The sequence below is a fragment of the Tachyglossus aculeatus genome, chromosome 22 (assembly GCF_015852505.1).
Source record: "Tachyglossus aculeatus isolate mTacAcu1 chromosome 22, mTacAcu1.pri, whole genome shotgun sequence".
NCBI classification, from domain to species: Eukaryota; Metazoa; Chordata; class Mammalia; order Monotremata; family Tachyglossidae; genus Tachyglossus; species Tachyglossus aculeatus.
In genome coordinates this window covers 58,104,374-58,125,513 of record NC_052087.1, presented here as the reverse complement: position 1 = coordinate 58,125,513, position 21,140 = coordinate 58,104,374, and the positions used below count along the sequence as shown (strand labels likewise).

General features: G+C 51.0%; 1 protein-coding gene across 1 annotated transcript in view; it reads right to left on the bottom strand.

The window, feature by feature from the left end:
• RHOD (ras homolog family member D) overlaps positions 1-21,140 on the bottom strand; it is a 48,472-nt gene that overhangs the window by 6,304 nt on the left and 21,028 nt on the right. The window contains exons 3-4 of the mRNA XM_038765391.1: positions 5,683-5,770; positions 1,587-1,696 (exon numbers count right to left, since the gene is read on the bottom strand). Of these exons, the coding sequence (XP_038621319.1) occupies positions 1,587-1,696; positions 5,683-5,770 (198 nt within the window). The remainder of the gene's footprint in view (positions 1-1,586; positions 1,697-5,682; positions 5,771-21,140) is intronic.

The following is a 21,140-nucleotide window of genomic DNA, read 5'->3' as shown; positions in this document are numbered from 1 at the left end:
CCAGTGCTTCGAACGGTGCTTTGCACACAGTAAGCGCTCAATAGATACGACTGACTGACTGATTCTAGACTGTGAGCCCACTGCTGGGTAGGGACCGTCTCTCTATGTTGCCGACTTGGACTTCCCAAGCGCTTAGTACAGTGCTCTGCACACGATAAGTGCTCAATAAATACGACTGATTGATTGATTGTTGGGTAGGGACTGTCTCTATATCATCATCAATCGTATTTATTGAGCGCTTACTGTGTGCAGAGCACTGTACTAAGCGCTTGGGAAGGACAAATTGGCAACATATAGAGACAGTCCCTACCCAACAGTGGACTCACAGTCTATATGTTGCCGACTTGTACTTCCCAAGCGCTTAGTACAGTGCTCTGCACACAGTAAGTGCTTTAATAAATACGATTGATTGATTGCTCTGTACACAGTAAGCACTCAATAAATAAGATTGAATGCAATGAATGAATGAATGAATGAATAAATACGACTGAATGAATGAATCCAGCTGGCTTCATGGAAACCTCCCCAGCGCTTCGAACAGTGCTTTGCAAACAGTAAGCGCTCAATAAATATGACTGACTGACTGATTCTAGACTGTGAGTCCGCTGTTGGGTAGGGACCGTCTCTCTATGTTGCCAACTTGGACTTCCCAAGCGCTTAGTACAGTGCTCTGCACACAGTAAGCGCTCAATAAATTTCTAGACTGTGAGACCGCTGTTGGGTAGGGACTGTCTCTATATGTTGCCAACTTGGACTTCCCAAACGCTTAGTACAGTGCTCTGCACACAGTAAGCGCTCAATAAATACGATTGAATGCAATGAATGAATGAATACGATTGAATGAATGAATACAGCTGGCTTCGTGGAAACCTCCGCAGCGCTTTGAACAGTGCTTTGCACATAGTAAGTGCTCAATAAATATGACTGACTGATTCTAGACTGTGAGCCCGTTGTTGGGTAGGGACCGTCTCTCTATGTTGCCGACTTGGACTTCCCAAGCGCTTAGTACAGTGCTCTGCACACGGTAAGCGCTCAATAAATACGACTGATTGATTGATTGTTGGGTGGGGCCTGTTTCTACATCATCATCAATCGTATTTATTGAGCGCTTACTGTGTGCAGAGCACTGTACTAAGCGCTTGGGAAGCACAAATTGGCAACATATAGAGACAGTCCCTACCCAACAGTGGGCTCACAGTCTATACGTTGCCGACTTCTACTTCCCAAGCGCTTAGTACAGTGCTCTGCACACAGAAAGTGCTCAATAAATACGATTGATTGATTGCTCTGCACACAGTAAGCACTCAATAAATAAGATTGAATGCAATGAATGAATGAATGAATAAATACGATTGAATGAATGAATCCAGCTGGCTTCGTGGAAACCTCCCCAGCGCTTCGAACAGTGCTTTGCACATAGTAAGCGCTTAATAAATATTATAAAAAAATAAAAATAAACACGATTGAATGAATGAGCGATTGACTGAATGAATGATTGACTGACTGAATGAATGAATGATTCTTCTTCTCCTTCCCTTCCCTCCCCGGCCCGTAGGCGGCGCTGCTTCCCCCCCGGGGGCGCTGACCTTGTTGCGGACGTTGTCGAAGCTGGTGGCGTTGGTGACATCATAGCAGAGAAGGATGACTTTGGCGTCGGCGTAGGACAGCGGCCGCAGGCGGTCGTAGTCCTCTTGTCCTGCGCATGCCCGGGCGGGGGAGGGGCGGGGTCAAGGCCGGTCCGTGGCCCCGCCCCTTTCCCCCAGCTAGGCCTCCCATTGGTTCCCCGAGGGCAGCGCGGGCGCCCCCTGCCGGCCGCCTACCTGCAGTGTCCCAGACCTCCTGCGCGCGCCCGAGGCTTGGTCACTGCCGGACCTTCACCCCGCCCCCTTTCCCCCAGCGCGGCCTCCTATTGGTTCCCCGAGGGCTGCGCGGGCGCCCCCTGCCGGCCGCATCCCTGCCCAGTCCTGCGCGCGCCCGGGGAGGGGCGGAGTCACGGCCGGACCGTGACCCCACCCCCTTTCCCTCAGCGCGGCCTCCCATTGGTTCCCCGAGGGCAGCGCGGGCGCCCCCTGCCGGCCGCCTACCTGCCCAGTCCTGCGCGCACCCAGGGAGAGGCGGGGTCACGGCCAGACAATCGTTCCGCGCCTTTTCCCCCAGCGCGGCCTCCCATTGGTTCCCCGAGGGCGGCGCGGGCGCCCCCTGTCGGCCGCCTACCTGCCCAGGCTCAGACCCCCTAAGCGTGCCAGGGAGGGGCGGGATCACAGCCGGACCATCGCCCCGCCCCCTTTTCCCCAGCGCGGCCTCCTATTGGTTCCTCGAGGGCTTTGCGGGCTCCATCGCCCCGCCCCCTTTTCCCTAGCGCGGCCTCCTATTGGTTCCCCCAGGGCGGCGCGGGCGCTCCCTGCCGGCCACCTCCCTGACCAGTCCTGCGCGCGCCCGGGGAGGGGCGGGGTCACGGCCGGACCGTCGCCCCGCCCCCTTTCCCCCAGCGCGGCCTCCCATTGGTTCCCCGAGGGCGGCGCGAGCGCCCCCTGCCGGCCGCCTACCTGCACAGGCTCAGACCCCCTAGGCGTGCCAGGGAGGGGCGGGGTCACAGCCGGACCGTCGCCCCGCCCCCTTTCCCCCAGCGCGGCCTCCCATTGGTTCCCCGAGGGCTACACGGGCGCCCCCTGCCGGCCGCCTACCTGCCCAGGCCCAGACCTCTTAAGCGCGCCCGGAGAGAGTGGGGGACTCAGGGCCGGACCGTCGCCCCGCCCCCTTTCCCCCAGCGCGGCCTCCCATTGGTTCCCCGAGGGCGGCGCGGGCGCCCCCTGCCGGCCGCCTACCTGCCCAGTCCTGCGGGCGCCCGGGGGGGGCGGGGTCACGGCCAGGCCATCGCCCCGCCTCCTTTCCCCCAGCGCGCCCTCCCATTGATTCCCCGAGGGCGGCCCGGGCGCCCCCTGCCGGCAGCCTACTTACCCAGACCTCCTGCGCGCACCCGAGGCGCGGTCACGGCCGGACCGTCGCCCCGCCCCCTTTCCCCCAGCGCGGCCTCCCATTGGTTCCTCGAGGGCAGCGCGGGCGCCCCCTGCCGGCCGCCTACCTGCAGTGTCCCAGACCTCCCGCGCGCGCCCGAGGCGCGGTCGCGGCCGGACCGTCGCCCCGCCCCTTTTCCCCAGCGCGGCCTCCTATTGGTTTCCCGAGGGCGGCCCGGGCGCCCCCTGTCAGCCGCCTACCTGCCCAGGCCCAGACCCCCTGAGCGTGCCCGGGAGGGGCGGGGTCACGGCCGGACCGTGGCCCCGCCCCCTTTCCCCCAGTGCGGCCTCCTATTGGTTCCCCGAGGGCTGCGCAGGCGCCCTCTGCCGGCCGCCTACCTGCCCAGTCCTGCGCGCACCCAGGGAGGGGCGGGGTCACGGCCAGACAATCGTCCCGCGCCTTTTCCCCCAGCGCGGCCTCCCATTGGTTCCCCGAGGGCGGCCCGGGCGCCCCCTGCCGGCCTCCTACCTGCCCAGGGTCAGACCCCCTAAGCGTGCCAGGGAGGGGCGGGGTCACAGCCGGACCGTCGCCCCGCCCCCTTTCCCCCAGCGCGGCCTACTATTGGTTCCTCGAGGGCTTTGCGGGCTCCGTCGCCCCGCCCCCTTTTCCCCAGCGCGGCCTCCCATTGGTTCCCCGAGGGCGGCGCGGGCGCCCCCTGTCGGCCGCCTACCTGCCCAGGCTCAGACCCCCTAATTGTGCCAGGGAGGGGCGGGATCACAGCCGGACCGTCGCCCCGCCCCCTTTTCCCCAGCGCGGCCTCCTATTGGTTCCTCGAGGGCTTTGCGGGCTCCATCGCCCCGCCCCCTTTTCCCTAGCGCGGCCTCCTATTGGTTCCCCCAGGGCGGAGCGGGCGCTCCCTGCCGGCCGCCTCCCTGACCAGTCCTGCGCGCGCCCGGGGAGGGGCGGGGTCACGGTCGGATCGTGGCCCCGCCCCTTTGCCCCAAAGCGGCCTCCCATTGGTTCCTCGAGGGCGCGGGCTCCGCCTGCCGGCCGCCTACCTGCCCAGTCCTGCACGCGCCCGAGGTGCGGTCACGGTCGGACCGTGGCCCCGCCCCCTTTCCCCCAGCTTGGCCTCCTATTGGTTCCCCGAGGGCTGCGCGGGCGCCCCCTGCCGGCCGCCTCCCTGCCCAGTCCTGCGCGCGCCCGGGGAGAGGCGGGGTCACGGCCGGACCGTGGCCCCGCCCCCTTTCCCCCAGCGCGGCCTCCTATTGGTTCCCCGAGGCTGGCCCGGGCGCCCCCTGTCGGACGCCTACCTGCCCAGGCCCAGACCTCCTGCTCGCGCCCGGAGAGAGAAGTGTGTGTGGGGGGGGGGGTGTCACGGTCGGACCGTGGCCCCGCCCCCTTTTCGCCAGCGCGGCCTCCCATTGGTTCCCCGAGAGCAGCGCGGGCGCCCCCTGCCGGCCGCCTACCTGCCTAGTCCTGCGCGCGCCCGAGGCGCGATCACGGCCGGACCATCGCCCCGCCCCCTTTCACCCAGCACGGCCTCCTATTGGTTCCCCGAGGGCAGCGCGGGCGCCCCCTGCCGGCCGCCTCCCTGCCCAGTCCTGCTTGCGCCCGGGGAGGGGCGGGGTCACGGCCAGACAACCGTCCCGCCCCCTTTCCCCCAGAGCGGCCTCCCATTGGTTCCCCGAGGGCAGCGCGGGCGCCCCCTGCCGGCCGCCTACCTGCCCAATCCTGCGAGCACCTGGGGAGGGGCGGGGTCACGGCCGGACCGTCGCTCCGCCCCTTTCCCCCAGCGCGGCCTCCCATTGGTTCCCCGAGGGCAGCGCGGGCGCCCCCTGCCGGCCGCCTACCTGCCGCGTCCCAGATCTCCTGCGCGTGCCCGAGGCGCGGTCACGGTCGGACCAACGCCCAGCCCCTTTCCCCCAGCGCGGCCTCCCATTGGTTCCCCGAGGGCAACGCGGGCGCCCCCTACCGACTGCCTACCTGCCCAGGCCCAGACCTCCTAAGCGCGCCCGAGGCGCGGTCACGGCCTGACCGTCGCCCCGCCCCCTTTCCCCCAGCGCGGCCTCCCATTGGTTCCCGCCCCCTTTCCCCCAGAGCGGCCTCCCATTGGTTCCCCGAGGGCAGCGCGGGCGCCCCCTGCCGGCCGCCTCCCTGCCCAGTCCTGCGCGCACCCGGGGAGGGGCGGGGTCACGTCCGGACCATCGCCCCGCCCCTTTTCCCCCAGCGCGGCCTCCTATTGGTTCCCCGAGGGCTGCGCGGGCGCCCCCTGCCGGCCGCCTACCTGCCCAGTCCTGCGCGCACCCAGGGAGGGGCGGGGTCACGGCCAGACAATCGTCCCGCGCCTTTTCCCCCAGCGCGGCCTCCCATTGGTTCCCCGAGGGCGGCCCGGGCGCCCCCTGCCGGCCTCCTACCTGCCCAGGCTCAGACCCCCTAAGCGTGCCAGGGAGGGGCGGGGTCACAGCCGGACCGTCGCCCCGCCCCCTTTTCCCCAGCGCGGCCTCCTATTGGTTCCTCGAGGGCTCTGCGGGCTCCGTCGCCCCGCCCCCTTTTCCCCAGCGCGGCCTCGCATTGGTTCCCCGAGGGCTGCGCGGGCGCCCCCTGCCGGCCGCCTCCCTGCCCAGCCCTGCGCGCGCCCGAGGCGTGGCCCCGCCCCCTTTCCCCCAGCGCGGCCTCCCATTGGTTCCCCCAGGGCGGCGCGGGCGCCCCCTGCCGGCCGCCTACCTGCAGTGTCCCAGAGCTCCAGCTGCAGCGTCCGGCCCTCCAGCTGCACTGATGTCCTGTATTTGTCGAAGGCGGTGGGAACGTATTCCTAAACACGGGACATTTATTTTATTTGGTTAGTAGGTTTGGTTTTGTTCTCTGTCTCCGCCTTCTAGACTGTGAGCCCACTGTTGGGTAGGGACTGTCTCTAGATGTTGCCAACTTGGACTTCCCAAGCGCTTAATCCAGTGCTCTGCACACAGTAAGCGCTCAATAAATATGATTGAATGATTCCTAGTCTTCCATGCATTCTTTCATTATTTTATTTTGTTAATATGTTTGGTTTTGTCCTCCGTCTCCCCCTTCTAGCCTGTGAGCCCGCTGTTGGGTAGGGACCGTCCCTAGATGTTGCCAACTTGGACTTCCCAAGCGCTTAGTACAGTCTCTGCACATAGTAAGCGCTCAATAAATACGATTGATTGATTCCTAGTCTTCCATGCATTCTTTCATTATTTTATTTTGTTAATATGTTTGGTTTTGTCCTCCGTCTCCCCCTTCTAGCCTGTGAGCCCGCTGTTGGGTAGGGACCGTCCCTAGATGTTGCCAACTTGGACTTCCCAAGCGCTTAGTACAGTCTCTGCACATAGTAAGCGCTCAATAAATACGATTGATTGATTTCATTAGTTCAATCGTATTTATTCAGAGAAGCAGCGGGGCTCAGCGCTTAGAACGGTGCTTGGCACATAGTAAGCGCTTCATAATAATAATGGCATTTATTAAGCGCTTACTATGTGCCAAGCACTGTTCTAAGCGCTGGGGAGGTTACAAGGTGATCAGGTTGTCCCATGGGGGGCTCACAGTCTTCATCCCCATTTTACAGATGAGGTCACTGAGGTACAGAGAATAATAATAATAATATTAATAATAATAATTATGGTATTTGTTAAGCACTTACTATGTGCCAAGCACTGTTCTAAGCGCTGGGGAGGTTACAAGGTGATCAGGTTGTCCCACGGGGGGCTCACAGTCTTCATCCCCATTTTACAGATGAGCTCACTGAGGCACAGAGAATAATAATAATATTAATAATAATAATTATGGTATTTGTTAAGCACTTACTATGTGCCAAGCACTGTTCTAAGCACTGGGGAGGTTACAGGGTGATCAGGTTGTCCCACGGGGGGCTCACAATCTGAATCTCCATTTTACAGATGAGGTAACTGAGGCCCAGGGAAGTGAAGTGACTTGCCCAAAGTCACACAGCTGAGAATTGGCAGAGCCGGGATTTGAACCCCTGACCTCTGACTCCAAAACTCGGGCTCTTTCCATGGAGCGCTTAGTACAGTGCCAAGCGCTTAGTACAGTGCCAAGCGCTTAGTACAGTGCTCTGCACATAGTAAGCGCTCAATAAATACGATTGATTGATGGAGCCACGCTGCTTCTCCTACTGCCCCTCTCTATCTTCCCTTGGGTCAGGTTCAGAGTTAATCCTTTTTTTTTTTTAATGGTATTTGTTAAGCGCTTAAATATGTGCCAGGCACTGTACTAAGCGCTGGGGTGGATACAAGCCAATTGGGTTGGACACAGTCCCTGGCCCACTTGGGGCTCACAGTCTCAATCCCCATTTTACAGTTGAGATAACCGAGGCACAGAGAAGTAAAGTGATTGGCCAAAGGTCACACAGCAGTCAACTGTCGGAGTCAGGATTAGAACCCATGACCTTCTGACTCTCAAGCCCGTGCTCGCTCCATTCATTCATTCAATCGTATTTATTGAGCGCTTACTGTGTGCAGAGCACTGGACTAAGCGCTTGGGAAGGACACGTCGGCAACATAGAGAGACGGTCCCTACCCGACAGCGGGTTCACAGTCTAGAAGGGGGAGACAGACAACAAAACGAAACATATTAACCAAATAAAATAATTAGAATAAATATGTACAAGTAAAATAAATAGAGTAATAAACATGTACAAACATATATACACATATACAACATTTATACATATCCACTATGCCATGCTGCTTCTCATAATAATGGCATTTCTAAATAATAATGATAGCATTTATTAAGCGCTTACTATGTGCCAAACACTGTTCTAAGCGCTGGGGGGGATACAAGGTAATCAGGTTGTCCCACGGGGTGGGCTCACAGGCTTCATCCCCATTTTCCAGAAGAGGGAACTGAGGCCCAGAGAAGTGAAGTGACTTCCCAAAGTCACACAGCTGACAATTGGCGGAGCCGGGATTTGAACCCATGACCTCTAATTCCAAGGCCTATGCTCTTTCCATGCATTCAATCATATTTATTGAGCGCTTACTGTGTGCAGAGCACTGTACTAAGCGCTTGGGAAGTACAAGTTGGCAACATAACAAGTTGACAAGTTACAAGGTGATCAGGTTTTCCCACGGGGGGCTCACAGTCTTCATCCCCATTTTACAGATGAGGGAACTGAGGCCCAGAGAAGTGAAGTGACTTGCCCAAGGTCACACAGCTGACAATTGGCGGAGCCGGGATTTGAACCCATGACCTCTGACTCCAAAGCCCGGGCTCTTTTCCACTGAGCCACACTGCTTCTCTAATTGTATTTATTGAACGCTTACTGTGTGCAGAGCACTGTACTAAGTGCTTGGGAAGTACAAGTTGGCAGTTCATTCAATCGTATTTATTGAGCGCTTACTGTGTGCAGAGCACTGTACTAAGCGCTTGGGAAGTACAAGTTGGCAACATAAGTTGACAAGAGAAGCAGCGTGGCTCAGTGGAAAAGAGCCCGGGCTTTGGAGTCAGAGGTCATGGGTTCAAATCCCGGCTCTGCCAATTGTCAGCTGTGTGACTTTGGGCAAGTCACTTCACTTCTCTGTGCCTCAGTTCCCTCATCTGTAAAATGGGGGTTAAGACTGTGAGCCCCACGTGGGACAACCTGATCACCTTGTAACCTCCCCAGCGCTTAGAACAGTGCTTTGCACATAATAAGCACTTAATAAATGCCATTGTAAAAAAAAAAGTTAGCAGTTTCCACTGACCCACGCAGCTGTTAAGCGCTAACTATGTGCCAAGCACTGTTCTAAACGCTGGGGTAGAGGCAAGATCATCAGGCTGTGACATGAGTAGTCTGAGGTCGCATAGCAGACAGGTGGTGGAGCCCGGATTAGAACCCAGGTCCTTCTGATCTTCTGATCCCAGGCCCATGTTCTATCCACTAGGCACACTGCCTCTCTGTCACTGGTAACCATGGTGACAGGAGGGCATCAATCAATCAATCAATCGTATTTATTGAGCGCTTACTGTGTGCAGAGCACTGGACTAAGCACTTGGGAAGTCCAAGTTGGCAACATCTAGAGACGGTCCCTACCCACCAGTGGGCTCACAGTCTCAAAGGGGGAGACAGAGAACAAAACCAAACAGACTAACAAAATAAAATAAATAGAATCGATACGGACAAGTAAAATAAATAAATAAATAAATAGAGTAATAATCAATCAATCAATCGTATTTGTTGAGCGCTTACTGCGTGCAGAGCGCTGTACTAAGCGCTTGGGAAGTACAAATTGGCAACATATACAGTCCCTGCCCAACAGTGGGCTCACAGTCTAAAAGGGGGGGGACAGAGAACAAAACCAAACAGACTAACAAAATAAAATAAATAGAATAGATATGGACAAGTAAAATAAATAAATAAATAAATAGAGTAATAATCAATCAATCAATCATATTTATTGAGCGCTTACTGCATGCAGAGTGCTGTACTAAGCGCTTGGGAAGTACAAATTGGCAACATCTAGAGGCAGTCCCTACCCAACAGTGGGCTCACAGTCTAAAAGGGGGAGACAGAGAACAAAACCAAACAGACTAACAAAATGAAATAAATAGAATAGATATGGACAAGTAAAATAAATAAATAAATAAATAGAGTAATAATCAATCAATCAATCGTATTTATTGAGCGCTTACTGCGTGCAGAGCGCTGTACTAAGCGCTTGGGAAGTACAAATTGGCAACATCTAGAGGCAGTCCCTACCCAACAGTGGGCTCACGGTCTAAAAGGGGGAGACAGAGAACAAAACCATATTAACATAAAATAGAATAGATATGTACAAGTAAAATAAATAAATAAATAGAGTAATAATCAATCAATCAATCGTATTTATTGAGCGCTTACTGCGTGCAGAGCGCTGTACTAAGCGCTTGGGAAGTACAAGTTGGCAACATATAGAGACAGGCCCTACCCAACAGTGGGCTCACAGTCTAGAAGGGGGCGCTTAACAAATACCATCGGTATTATTATTATTATTATTATTATTATTATTATTATTATTATTGTTAATATCTGGGGGTACAGGGAGGGGAGGGATCCTGGGAAGATGAGGGGTGAGGTGGTTTTATGGGAGGCACAGGGAGGGAAGGCCTGGGTGGAGTCTCTTCTGGGTTCAAACAATCTTTTGCATTTATTGAGCGCTCACCGCGTGCATTGCGCCATATTACGCGCTTGGGAAAGTACAATATAATGAGTCAGTGGACAGGTTCCCCACAGCACCTGTATATATGTATATATGTTTGTACAGATTTATTACTCTATTTATTTATTTATTTTATTTGTACATATCTATTCTATTTATTTTATTTTGTTAGTCTGTTTGGTTTTGTTCTCCGTCTCCCCCTTGTAGACTGTGAGCCCACTGTTGGGTAGGGACCGTCTCTAGATGTTGCCAACTTGGACTTCCCAATCACTTAGTACAGTGCTTTGCACACAGTAAGCGCTCAATAAATATGATTGATTGATTGATTACTCTATTTATTTATTTACTTATTTTACTTGTACATATCTATTCTATTTATTTTATTTTGTTAGTATGTTTGGTTTTGTTCTCCGTCTCCCCCTTGTAGACTGTGAGCCCACTGTTGGGTAGGGACTGTCTCTAGATGTTGCCAACTTGGACTTCCCAAGCACTTAGTACAGTGCTTTGCACACAGTAAGCGCTCAATAAATATGATTGATTGATTGATTGATTACTCTATTTATTTACTTATTTTACTTGTACATATCTATTCTATTTATTTTATTTTGTTAGTATGTTTGGTTTTGTTCTCCGTCTCCCCCTTTTAAACTGTGAGCCCACTGTTGGGTAGGGACTGTCTCTAGATGTTGCCAACTTGGACTTCCCAAGCGCTTAGTACAGTGCTCTGCACATAGTAAGCGCTCAATAAATACGATTGATGATGATGAGGTTCCCTGCCCATAAGGAACTCTAGTCTGTAAACTCGTGGACACGGAATGTGTCTTTTTTTTTATTACTGTAGTGTACTCTCCCAGGTGCTTAGTACAGTGCTTCGCACACGATAGCAGCATAATGCAGCAGCGTGGCTCAGCGGAAAGAGCCCGGGCTTTGGAGTCGGAGGTCATGGGTTCAAGTCAGCTGTGTGACTTTGGGCAATAATAATAATAATAATAATAATAATAATAATGGCATTTATTAAGCGCTTACAATCTCAGCTCCGCCACATAATAATAATAATAATAATAAGCGCTTAGTACAGTGCTCTGCACATAGTAAGCGCTCAATAAATACGATTGATGATAATAATAATAATGGCATTTATTAAGCGCTTACTATGAGCCCGCTGTCGGGTAGGGACCGTCTCTCTATGTTGCCGACTTGTCCTTCCCAAGCGCTTAGTCCAGTGCTCTGCGCACGGTAAGTGCTCAATCAATACAATTGAATGAATGAATGAATGTGCAAAGCCCTGTTCTAAGCGCTGGGGAGGTTACAAGGTGATCAAGTTCTCCCACGGGGGGCTCCCAGTCTTCATCCCCGTTTTCCAGATGAGGCCACTGAGGCCCAGAGAAGTGAAGTGACTTGCCCAAAGTCACACAGCTGGCAGTTGGCGGAGCCGGGATTCGAACCCATGACCTCTGACTCCAAAGCCCGGGCTCTTTCCGCTGAGCCACGCTGCCTCTCTTCACTTCTCCGGGCCTCAGTTTCCTCATCTGGAAAATGGGGATGAACCCTGTGAGCCCCCCGTGGGACAACCTGATCACCTTGTACCCCCTCCCAGCGCTTAGAACAGTGCTTTGCACATAGTAAGCGCTTAATAAATGCCATTATTAGTAGTAGTAATTATTATAATGGAGCAAAGTAGCATGGCGTAGTGATAAAGCCTGGGCCCGGGGGTCAGAAGGTCATGAGTTCTATTTCCGGCTCCTCCACTTGTCTGCCGTGTGACCTTGGGCAAGTCACTTCACTTCCTTGTGCCTCAGTTACCTCATCTGTAAAATGGGGAATGAGACTGAGAGGCCCTAGGCAGGATGGAGACTGTGTCCAACCTGAGACTATTATATGTTAATATGTTTTGTTTTGTTTGTCTCCACCTTTTAGACTGTGAGCCCACTGTTGGGTAGGGACCGTCTCTATATGTTGCCAACTTGTACTTCCCAAGCGCTTAGTACAGTGCTCTGCACACAGTAAGTGCTCAATAAATACGATTGATTGATTGATTGAGACTGTGAGCCTGTCTTCTAGACTGTGAGCCCATTGTTGGGTAGGGACCATCCCTCTATGTTGCCAACTTGGACTTCCCAAGCGCTTAGTAGAGAAGCTGCGTGGCTCAGTGGAAAGAGCCCGGGCTTTGGGGTCAGAGGTCTTGGGTTCAAATCCCGGCTCCGCCACTTGTCAGCTGGGTGACTTCGGGCAAGTCATTTAACTTCTCTGTGCCTCATTAACCTCATCTGGAAAATGGGGATTAAGACTGTGAGCCCCCCGTGGGACAACCTGATCACCTTGGAACCTCCCCAGCGCTTAGAACAGTGCTTTGCACATAGTAAGCGCTTAATAAATGCCATCATTATTATTGTTATTATTATTATTATTGTTCTCTGTGCCTCAGTTCCCTCATCTGTAAAATAGGAATTAAGACTGTGAGCCCCGCCTTGGGACAACCTGATCACCTTGTAACCTCCCCAGTGCTTAGAACAGTGCTTTGCACATAGTAAGCGCTTAATAAATGCCATTATTATTATTATTATTACAGTGCTCTGCACACAGTAAGCGCTCAATAAATACGATTGAATGAATGAATGATTTGCTTGTACCCATTCCGGGGCTTAGTACGGTGTCTGGCACAGAGTAAGTGCTTAACAAATACCACAGTTATTACAGTAAGCGCTCAGTAAATACAACTGAATGAATGAAGTGTACATTTACAATTCTATTTATTTTGTTAATGATGTGCATTTAGCTTTAATTCTATTTGTTTGGACGATTTTGACACCTGTCCACATGTTTTGTTTTGTCCTCTGTCTCCCCCTCCTAGACTGCGAGCCCGCTGTTGGGTAGGGACCGTCTCTATATGTTGCCAACTTGTCCTTCCCAAGCGCTTAGTACAGTGCTCTGCACACAGTAAGTGCTCAATAAGTACGATTGAATGAATGAATGAATGAATGAATGAATGAATGAATGGGGACTGTGTCCAATCTGATTTGCTTGTACCCATCTGGGGCTTAGTAAAGTGTCTGGCACATAGTAAGTGCTTAACAAGAAGCAGCATGGCTCAGTGGAAAGAGCCCGGGCTTTGGAGTCAGAGGTCACGGGTTCAAATCCCGGCTCTGCCAACTGTCAGCTGGGTGACTTTGGGCAAGTCACTTCACTTCTCTGGGCCTCAGTTCCCTCATCTGTAAAATGGGGATTAAGACTGTGAGCACCCACCGTGGGACAACCTGATCACCTGGTAACCTCCCCAGCGCTTAGAACAGTGCTTTGCATGTAGTAAGCGCTTAATAAATGCCATCATTAAGCCATTAAGCGCTTAGTCCAGTGCTCTGCACACAGTAAGCGCTCAATAAATACGATTGATTGATTGATCATTACTTTATTATTATTATTATTAACAAATCCCACAGTTATTACAGTAAGTTCTCAATAAATGCAACTGAATGAATGAATAAAGGGAGAGACAGACATTAATATAAAGAAATAAATTATGGTTATGTACTTTAGAGCTGTGGGGCTGAGGCCGGGGTAATAATAATAATAATAATAATAATGGCATTTATTAAGCGCTTACTCTGTGCAAAGCACGGTTCTAAGCGCTGGGGAGGTTACAAGGTGATCAGGTTGTCCCACTTGGGGCTCACAGTCTTAGTCCCCATTTTCCAGATGAGGTAACTGAGGCCCAGAGAATAATAATAGTAATGATAGCATTTTATTAAGTGCTTACTATGTGCAAAGCACTGTTCTAAGCACTGGGGAGGTTACAAGGTGATCAGGTTGTCCCACTTGGAGCTCACAGTCTTAATCCCCATTTTACAGATGAGGTAACTGAGGCCAGAGAATAATAATAATAATAATGATAGCATTTTATTACGCGCTTACTAGGTGCAAAGCACTGTTCTGAGCACTGGGGAGGTTACAAGGTGATCAGGTTGTCCCACTTGGGGCTCACAGACTTAATCCCCATTTTACAGATGAGGTAACTGAGGCCAGAGAATAATAATAATAATAATGATAGCATTTTATTCAGTGCTTACTACAGTCTTATTACAGTCTTAATCCCCATTTTACAGATAGGGTAACTGAGGCACAGAGAAGTTAAGTGAATTGTCAGCTGTGTGACTTTGGGCAAGTCACTTCACTTCTCTGTGCCTCAGTTACCCTATCTGTAAAATGGGGATTAAGACTGTGAGCCTCACGTGGGACAACCTGATCAACTTGTATCTGCCCCGGTACTTAGAACAGTGCTTTGCACATAGTAAGCGCTTAACAAATACCAACATTATTATTATTATTATTATTATTACTATGTGCAAAGCACTGTTCTAAGCACTGGGGAGGTTACAAGGTGATCAGGTTGTCCCACTTGGGGCTCACAGTCTTAGTTCCCGTTTTCCAGATGAGGTAACTGAGGCCCAGAGTATAATAATAATAATGATAGCATTTTATTAAGTGCTTACTATGTACAAAGCACTGTTCTAAGCGCTGGGGAGGTTACAAGGTGATCAGGTTGTTCCACGGGGGGCTCACAGTCTTAATCCCCATTTTACAGATGAGGTAACTGGGGCCAGAGAATAATAATAATAATAATGATAGCATTTTATTAAGCGCTTACTATGTGCAAAGCACTGTTCTAAGCGCTGGGGAGGCTACAAGGTGATCAGGTTGTCCCACGGGGGGCTCACAGTCTTAATCCCCATTTTACAGATGAGGTAACTGGGGCCAGAGAATAATAATAATAATGATAGCATTTTATTAAGCACTTACTACAGTCTTATTACAGTCTTAATCCCCATTTTACAGATAGGGTAACTGAGGCACAGAGAAGTTAAGTGAATTGTCAGCTGTGTTACTTTGGGCAAGTCACTTCACTTCTCTGTGCCTCAGTTACCCTATCTGTAAAATGGGGATTAAGACTGTGAGCCTCACGTGGGACAACCTGATCAACTTGTATCTACCCCAGTGCTTAGAACAGTGCTTTGCACATAGTAAGCGCTTAACAAATACCAACATAATTATTATTATTATTACTATGTGCAAAGCACTGTTCTAAGCACTGGGGAGGTTCCAAGGTGATCAGGTTGTCCCACTTGGGGCTCACAGTCTTAGTCCCCATTTTCCAGATGAGGGAACTGAGGCCCAGAGCATAATAATAATAATGATAGCATTTTATTAAGCGCTTACTATGTACAAAGCACCGTTCTAAGCGCTGGGGAGGTTACAAGGTGATCAGGTTGTCCCACTTGGGGCTCACAGTCTTAGTCCCCATTTTCCAGATGAGGGAACTGAGGCCCAGAGACTTGCCCAAAGTCACACAGCTGGCAGTTGGTGGAGGCAGGATTTGAACCCATGACCTCGGACTCCAAAGCCCGGGCTCTTTCCACTGAGCCACGCTGCTTCCGCCGGCGAGTAAATCCAAGTTGAAGGGCGCCGCAGAAGGGCGAGGAAATCTGCCCATTCCCCACGAGGCAGTGAGGTGGAAAGCGAAGCCGGCAATAAGGTGAGGTAATCATCATCATCATCAATCGTATTTATTGAGCGCTTACTATGTGCAGAGCACTGTACTAAGCGCTTGGGAAGTACAAATCGGCAACATACAGAGACAGTCCCTACCCAACAGTGGGCTCACAGTCTAAAAAGGGGGTGACAGAGAACAAAACCAAACACACTAACAAAATAAAATAAATAGAATAGAGGTAATCAATCAGTCGTATTTATTGAGCGCCTACTGTGTGCAGAGCACTGTACTAAGCGCTTGGGAAGTCCAAGTTGGCAACATAGAGAGACGGGCCCTACCCAACAGTGGGCTCACAGTCTAGAGGTAGCAGGGAACAGGGCGGCCTAATAATAATAATAATAATGTTGGCATTTGTTAAGCGCTTACTATGTGCAAAGCACTGTTCTAAGCGCTTAGGGGATACAAAGTGATCAGGTTGTCCCCCGTGGGGCTCACAGTCTTAATCCCCATTTTACAGATGAGGTAACTGAGGCTCAGAGAAGTGAAGTGACTTGCCCAAGGTTACACAGCAGACATGTGGCGGGGCTGGGATTCGAACCCATGACCTCTGACTCCAAAGCCCGGGCTCTTGCCACTGAACCACACTGCTTCTCTAACCACGCTGCTTAATAATAATGGCATGTATTAAGCGCCTACTATGTGCAAAGCACTGTTCTAAGCGCTGGGGAGGTTACAAGATGATCAGGTTGTCCCACGGGGGGCTCACCGTCTTCATCCCCATTTTACAGATGAGGGAACTGAGGCCCAGAGAAGAGAAGTGACTTGCCCAAAGTCACACAGCTGACAGTTGGAGGATCAGGGATTTGAACCCATGACCTCGGACTCCAAAGCCCGGGCTGTTTCCACTGAGCCACGCGCTTGGCCTAATGGGTGGGGCTGGGTGCACCCGGCTTATTATCGCTCCCGGGGCGCTCAGCACAGCCCAAGAGGGTGACTCAGTGGCCGCCCGGCCCACTGAGTCAGGGCAGTGTCCGGCCAAGGCAGGAGGAAGGATTGGGAAGGGAGGAGGCGGACAGCCAACGTGGGGAGACGGTCCTCCTGGGCCGGACAGGGCCCTCTCCATGATGGGGCGGGAGTGGGGCCTTCAATAATAATAATAATAATAATAATAATAATAATAATAATAATAATAATAATAGTAATAATAGCATTTATTAAGCGCTTACTAGAGAAGCAGCGTGGCTCAATGGAAAGAGCCCGGGCTTTGGAGTCCGAGGTCATGGGTTCGAATCCCGGCTCCACCACATGTCAGCTGTGTGACCCTGGCCAAGTCACTTCTCTGAGCCCCAGTTCCCTCCTCTGTCAAATGGGGATGAAGACTGGGAGCCCCCCGTGGGACAACCTGATCACCTTGGATCGCCCCGGCGCTTAGAACAGTGCTTGGCACATAGTAAGCGTTTAACAAATGCCATCATTATTATTATTATTATTACTACGTGCCAAGCACTGTTCTAAGCACTGGGGGGGATACAAGGTGATCAGGTTGTCCCACGGGGGGCTCCCAGTCTTCATCCCCCTTTTACAGATGAGGGAACTGAGGCTTAGAGAAGTTAGAGGTCATAGGTTCGAATCCCGACTCCACCACCTTGTGATCTTGGGCAAGCCACTTCACTTCTCTGAGCCTCAGTTGCCTCACCTGCAAAATGGGGATCGATTGTGAGCCCCACGTGGGGCAACTTGATCACCTTGTACCCCCATGCCAGCGCTTAGAACAGTGCTCTGCACATAGTAAGCGCTTAACAAATGCCATCATTACTATTAAGTGACTTGCCTAAGGTCACAGAGCAGGCATGTGGCGGAGCCGGGATTTGAACCCATGACCTCTGACTCCAAATCCCGGGCTCTTTCCACTGAGCCATGCTGCTTCTCTAGACTGGGAGCCCACTGTTGGGTAGGGACCGTCTCTATGTGTTGCCAACTTGGACTTCCCAAGCGCTTAGTACAGTGCTCTGCACGCAGTAAGCGCTCAATAAATACGATTGATTGATTGGGGTGAGGGGTCAAGGTCCCTGTAGCAGCAGCGTGGCTCAGTGGAAAGAGCCCGGGCTTTGGAGTCAGAGGTCGTGGGTTCTAATCCCGGCTCCGCCACTCGTCTGCTGTGTGACTTTGGGCAAGTCACTTCACTTCTCTGGGCCTCAGTTCCCTCATCTGGAAAATGGGGATTAAGACTGTGAAGCCCCACGTGGGGCAACCTGATTGCCTTGTATCTACCCCAGCGCTTAGAACAGTGCTTTGCACATAGTAAGCGCTTAACAAATACCATCATTATCATCATTATTATTTTGTGTGACTTTGGGCAATTCACTTCACTTCTCTGGGCCTCAGTTCCCTCATCTGGAAAATGGGGATTAAGACTGTGAAGCCCCACGTGGGGCAACCTGATTGCCTTGTATCTCCCCCAGCGCTTAGAACAGTGCTTTGCACATAGTAAGCGCTTAACAAATACCATCATTATCATCATTATTATTTTGTGTGACTTTGGGCAATTCACTTCACTTCTCTGGGCCTCAGTTCCCTCATCTGTAAAATGGGGATTAAGACTGTGAAGCCCCACATAGGGCAACCTGATTTTGCACATAGTAAGCGCTTAACAAATACCATCATTATCATCATTATTATTTTGTGTGACTTTGGGCAATTCACTTAACTTCTGTGGGCCTCAGTTCCCTCATCTGTAAAATGGGGATGAAGACTGGGAGCCCCCCGTGGGACAACCTGATCACCTTGTAACCCCCAGCGCTTAGAACAGTGCTTTGCACATAGTAAGCGCTTAACAAATACCATCATTATCATCATTATTATTTTGTGTGACTTTGGGCAATTCACTTCACTTCTCTGGGCCTCAGTTCCCTCATCTGTAAAATGGGGATGAAGACTGGGAGCCCCCCGTGGGACAACCTGATCACCTTGTAACCCCCAGCGCTTAGAACAGTGCTTTGCACATAGTAAGCGCTTAACAAATACCATCGTTATTATCATTATTATAAGTGTTTCATTCATTCATTCATTCGATCGTATTTATTGAGCGCTTCCTGTGTGCAGAGCACTGTACTAAGCGCTTGGGAAGTCCAAGTTGGCAACATAGAGAGACGGTCCCGACCCAACAGTGGGCTCACAGTCTAGAAGGGGGAGACGGACAACAAAACAAAACATATTAACAAACTTCTCTAGGCCTCAGTTACCTCATCTGGAAAATGGGGATTGACTGCGAGCCCCGTGTGGGACAACCTGATTACCTTGTATTTACCCCAGCGCTTGGAACAGTGCCTGGCACATAGTAAGCGCTTAACACATACCATCATTATATAATAATAATAATGTTATTTAATAATAATAATAATAATAATGACATTTGTTAAGCGCTTATTATGTGCAAAGCACTGTTCTAAGTGCTGAGGAGGTTACAAGGTGATCAGGTTGTCCCGGGGGGGGCTCACAGTTTTAATCCCCATTTTACAGATGAGGTAACTGAGGCACAGAGAATAATAATAATAATAATAATAATAATGATAATAATAATAATAATAATAATGATGGCATTTGTTAAGTGCTTACTATGTGCAAAGCACCATAATAAACTCTGGGGAGGTTACAAGGAGATCAGGTTGTCCCACGGGGGGCTCACAGGTTTAAGCCCCATTTTACAGATGAGGTAACTGAGGCACAGAGAATAATAATAATAATAATAGTAATAATAATAATAATAATAATGTCATTTGTTAAGCGCTTACTATGTGCAAAGCACCGTTCTAAGCTCTGGGGAGGTTACATGGAGATCAGGTTGTCCCACGGGGGGCTCACAGTTTTAAGCCCCATTTTACAGATGAGGTAACTGAGGCACAGAGAAGTTAAGTGACTTGCCCAAAATCACACAGCTGACAATGGGCAGAGCCGGGATTCGAACCCATGACCTCTGGGAAGCGCTTACTATGTGCCAGGCACTGTTCTAAGCGCTGGGGTGTTGCCAACTTGTACTTCCCAAGCGCTTAGTACAGTGCTCTGCACACAGTAAGTGCTCAATAAATACGATTGATTGATTGATTGATTGATACAAGATAATCAGGTTGGATGCTGTCCCACGAGGGGCTCACAGTTTGAATCCCCATTTTACAGAGGAGGGAACTGAGGCACAGAGAAGAGAAGTGATTTGCCCAAGGTCACACCAGCAGACAAGTGGCAGAGCCGGGATTAGAACCCATGACCTCTGACTCCCAAACCTGGCGGAGCCGGGATTAGACCCCATGACTCCTAGATCCGTGCTCCATAATAATAATAATAATAATAATAATGGCATTTATTAAGCACTTACTATGTGCAAACCACTGTTCTAAGCGCTGGGGAGGTTACAAGGTGATCAGGTGGTCCCACGAGGGGGCTCACAGTCTTCATCCCCATTTTCCAGATGAGGTAACCGAGGCACAAAGAAGTGAAGTGACTTGCCCAAAGTCACCCACCCGACTTATTAGTCTATTATTAGTATTATTAGTCTTCTAGACTGTGAGCCCACTTTTGGGTAGGGACCGTCTCTATATGTTGCCAGCTTGTACTTCCCAAGCGCTTAGCACAGTGCTCTGCACACAGTAAGCGCTCAATAAATACGATTGATTGATTGATTGATTGACAATTGGAGGAGCTGGGATTTGAACCCACGACCTCTGACTCCCAAGGCCGTGCTCTTTCCACTAAGCCACGCTCATTAATATAACCTTCTAGACTGTGAGCCCGTCGTTGGGTAGGGACCATCTCTATCTGTTGCCGACTTGTACTTCCCAAGCGCTTAGTACAGTGCTCTGCACACAATAAGCGCTCAATAAATATGATTGAATGAATGAATGAATAATAATAATAATGGCATTTATTAAGCACTTACTATGTGCGAAGCACTGTTCTAAGTGCTGGGGAGGTTACAAGGTGATCAGGTTGTCCCACGGGGGGCTCACAGTTTTAATCCCCATTTTCCAGATGAGGTCACTGAGGCCCAGAGAAGTGAAGTGACTTGCCCAAAGTCACACAGCTGACAAGTGGCGGAGCCGGAATTTGAACCCATGACCTCTGACTCCAAAGTCGTGGCTATCCCCTAGGCCATGCTGCTTGTCTAGTAAGCACCTAACAAATACCACAATTATTATTACTAGGGTCCCAGTGGATTCATTCATTCATTCATTCATTCATTCAATCGTATTGATTGAGCGCTTACTGTGTGCAGAGCACTGTACTAAGCGCTTGGGAAGTCCAAGTTGGCAACATATAGAGGTGGTTCCTACCCATTTGTAGGGATCATCTGTAAAATGAGGATGAAGACTGTGAGCCCCCCGTGGAACAACCTGATCACTTTGTAACCTCCCCAGCGCTTAGAAGAGTGCTTTGCACATAGTAAGCGCTTAAAAAATGCCATCACTATTATTATTATTATTATTATATCCATAATCGTCAGGTTGTCCCATGTGGGGCTCAGTCTTAGTAATAATAATAATGGCATT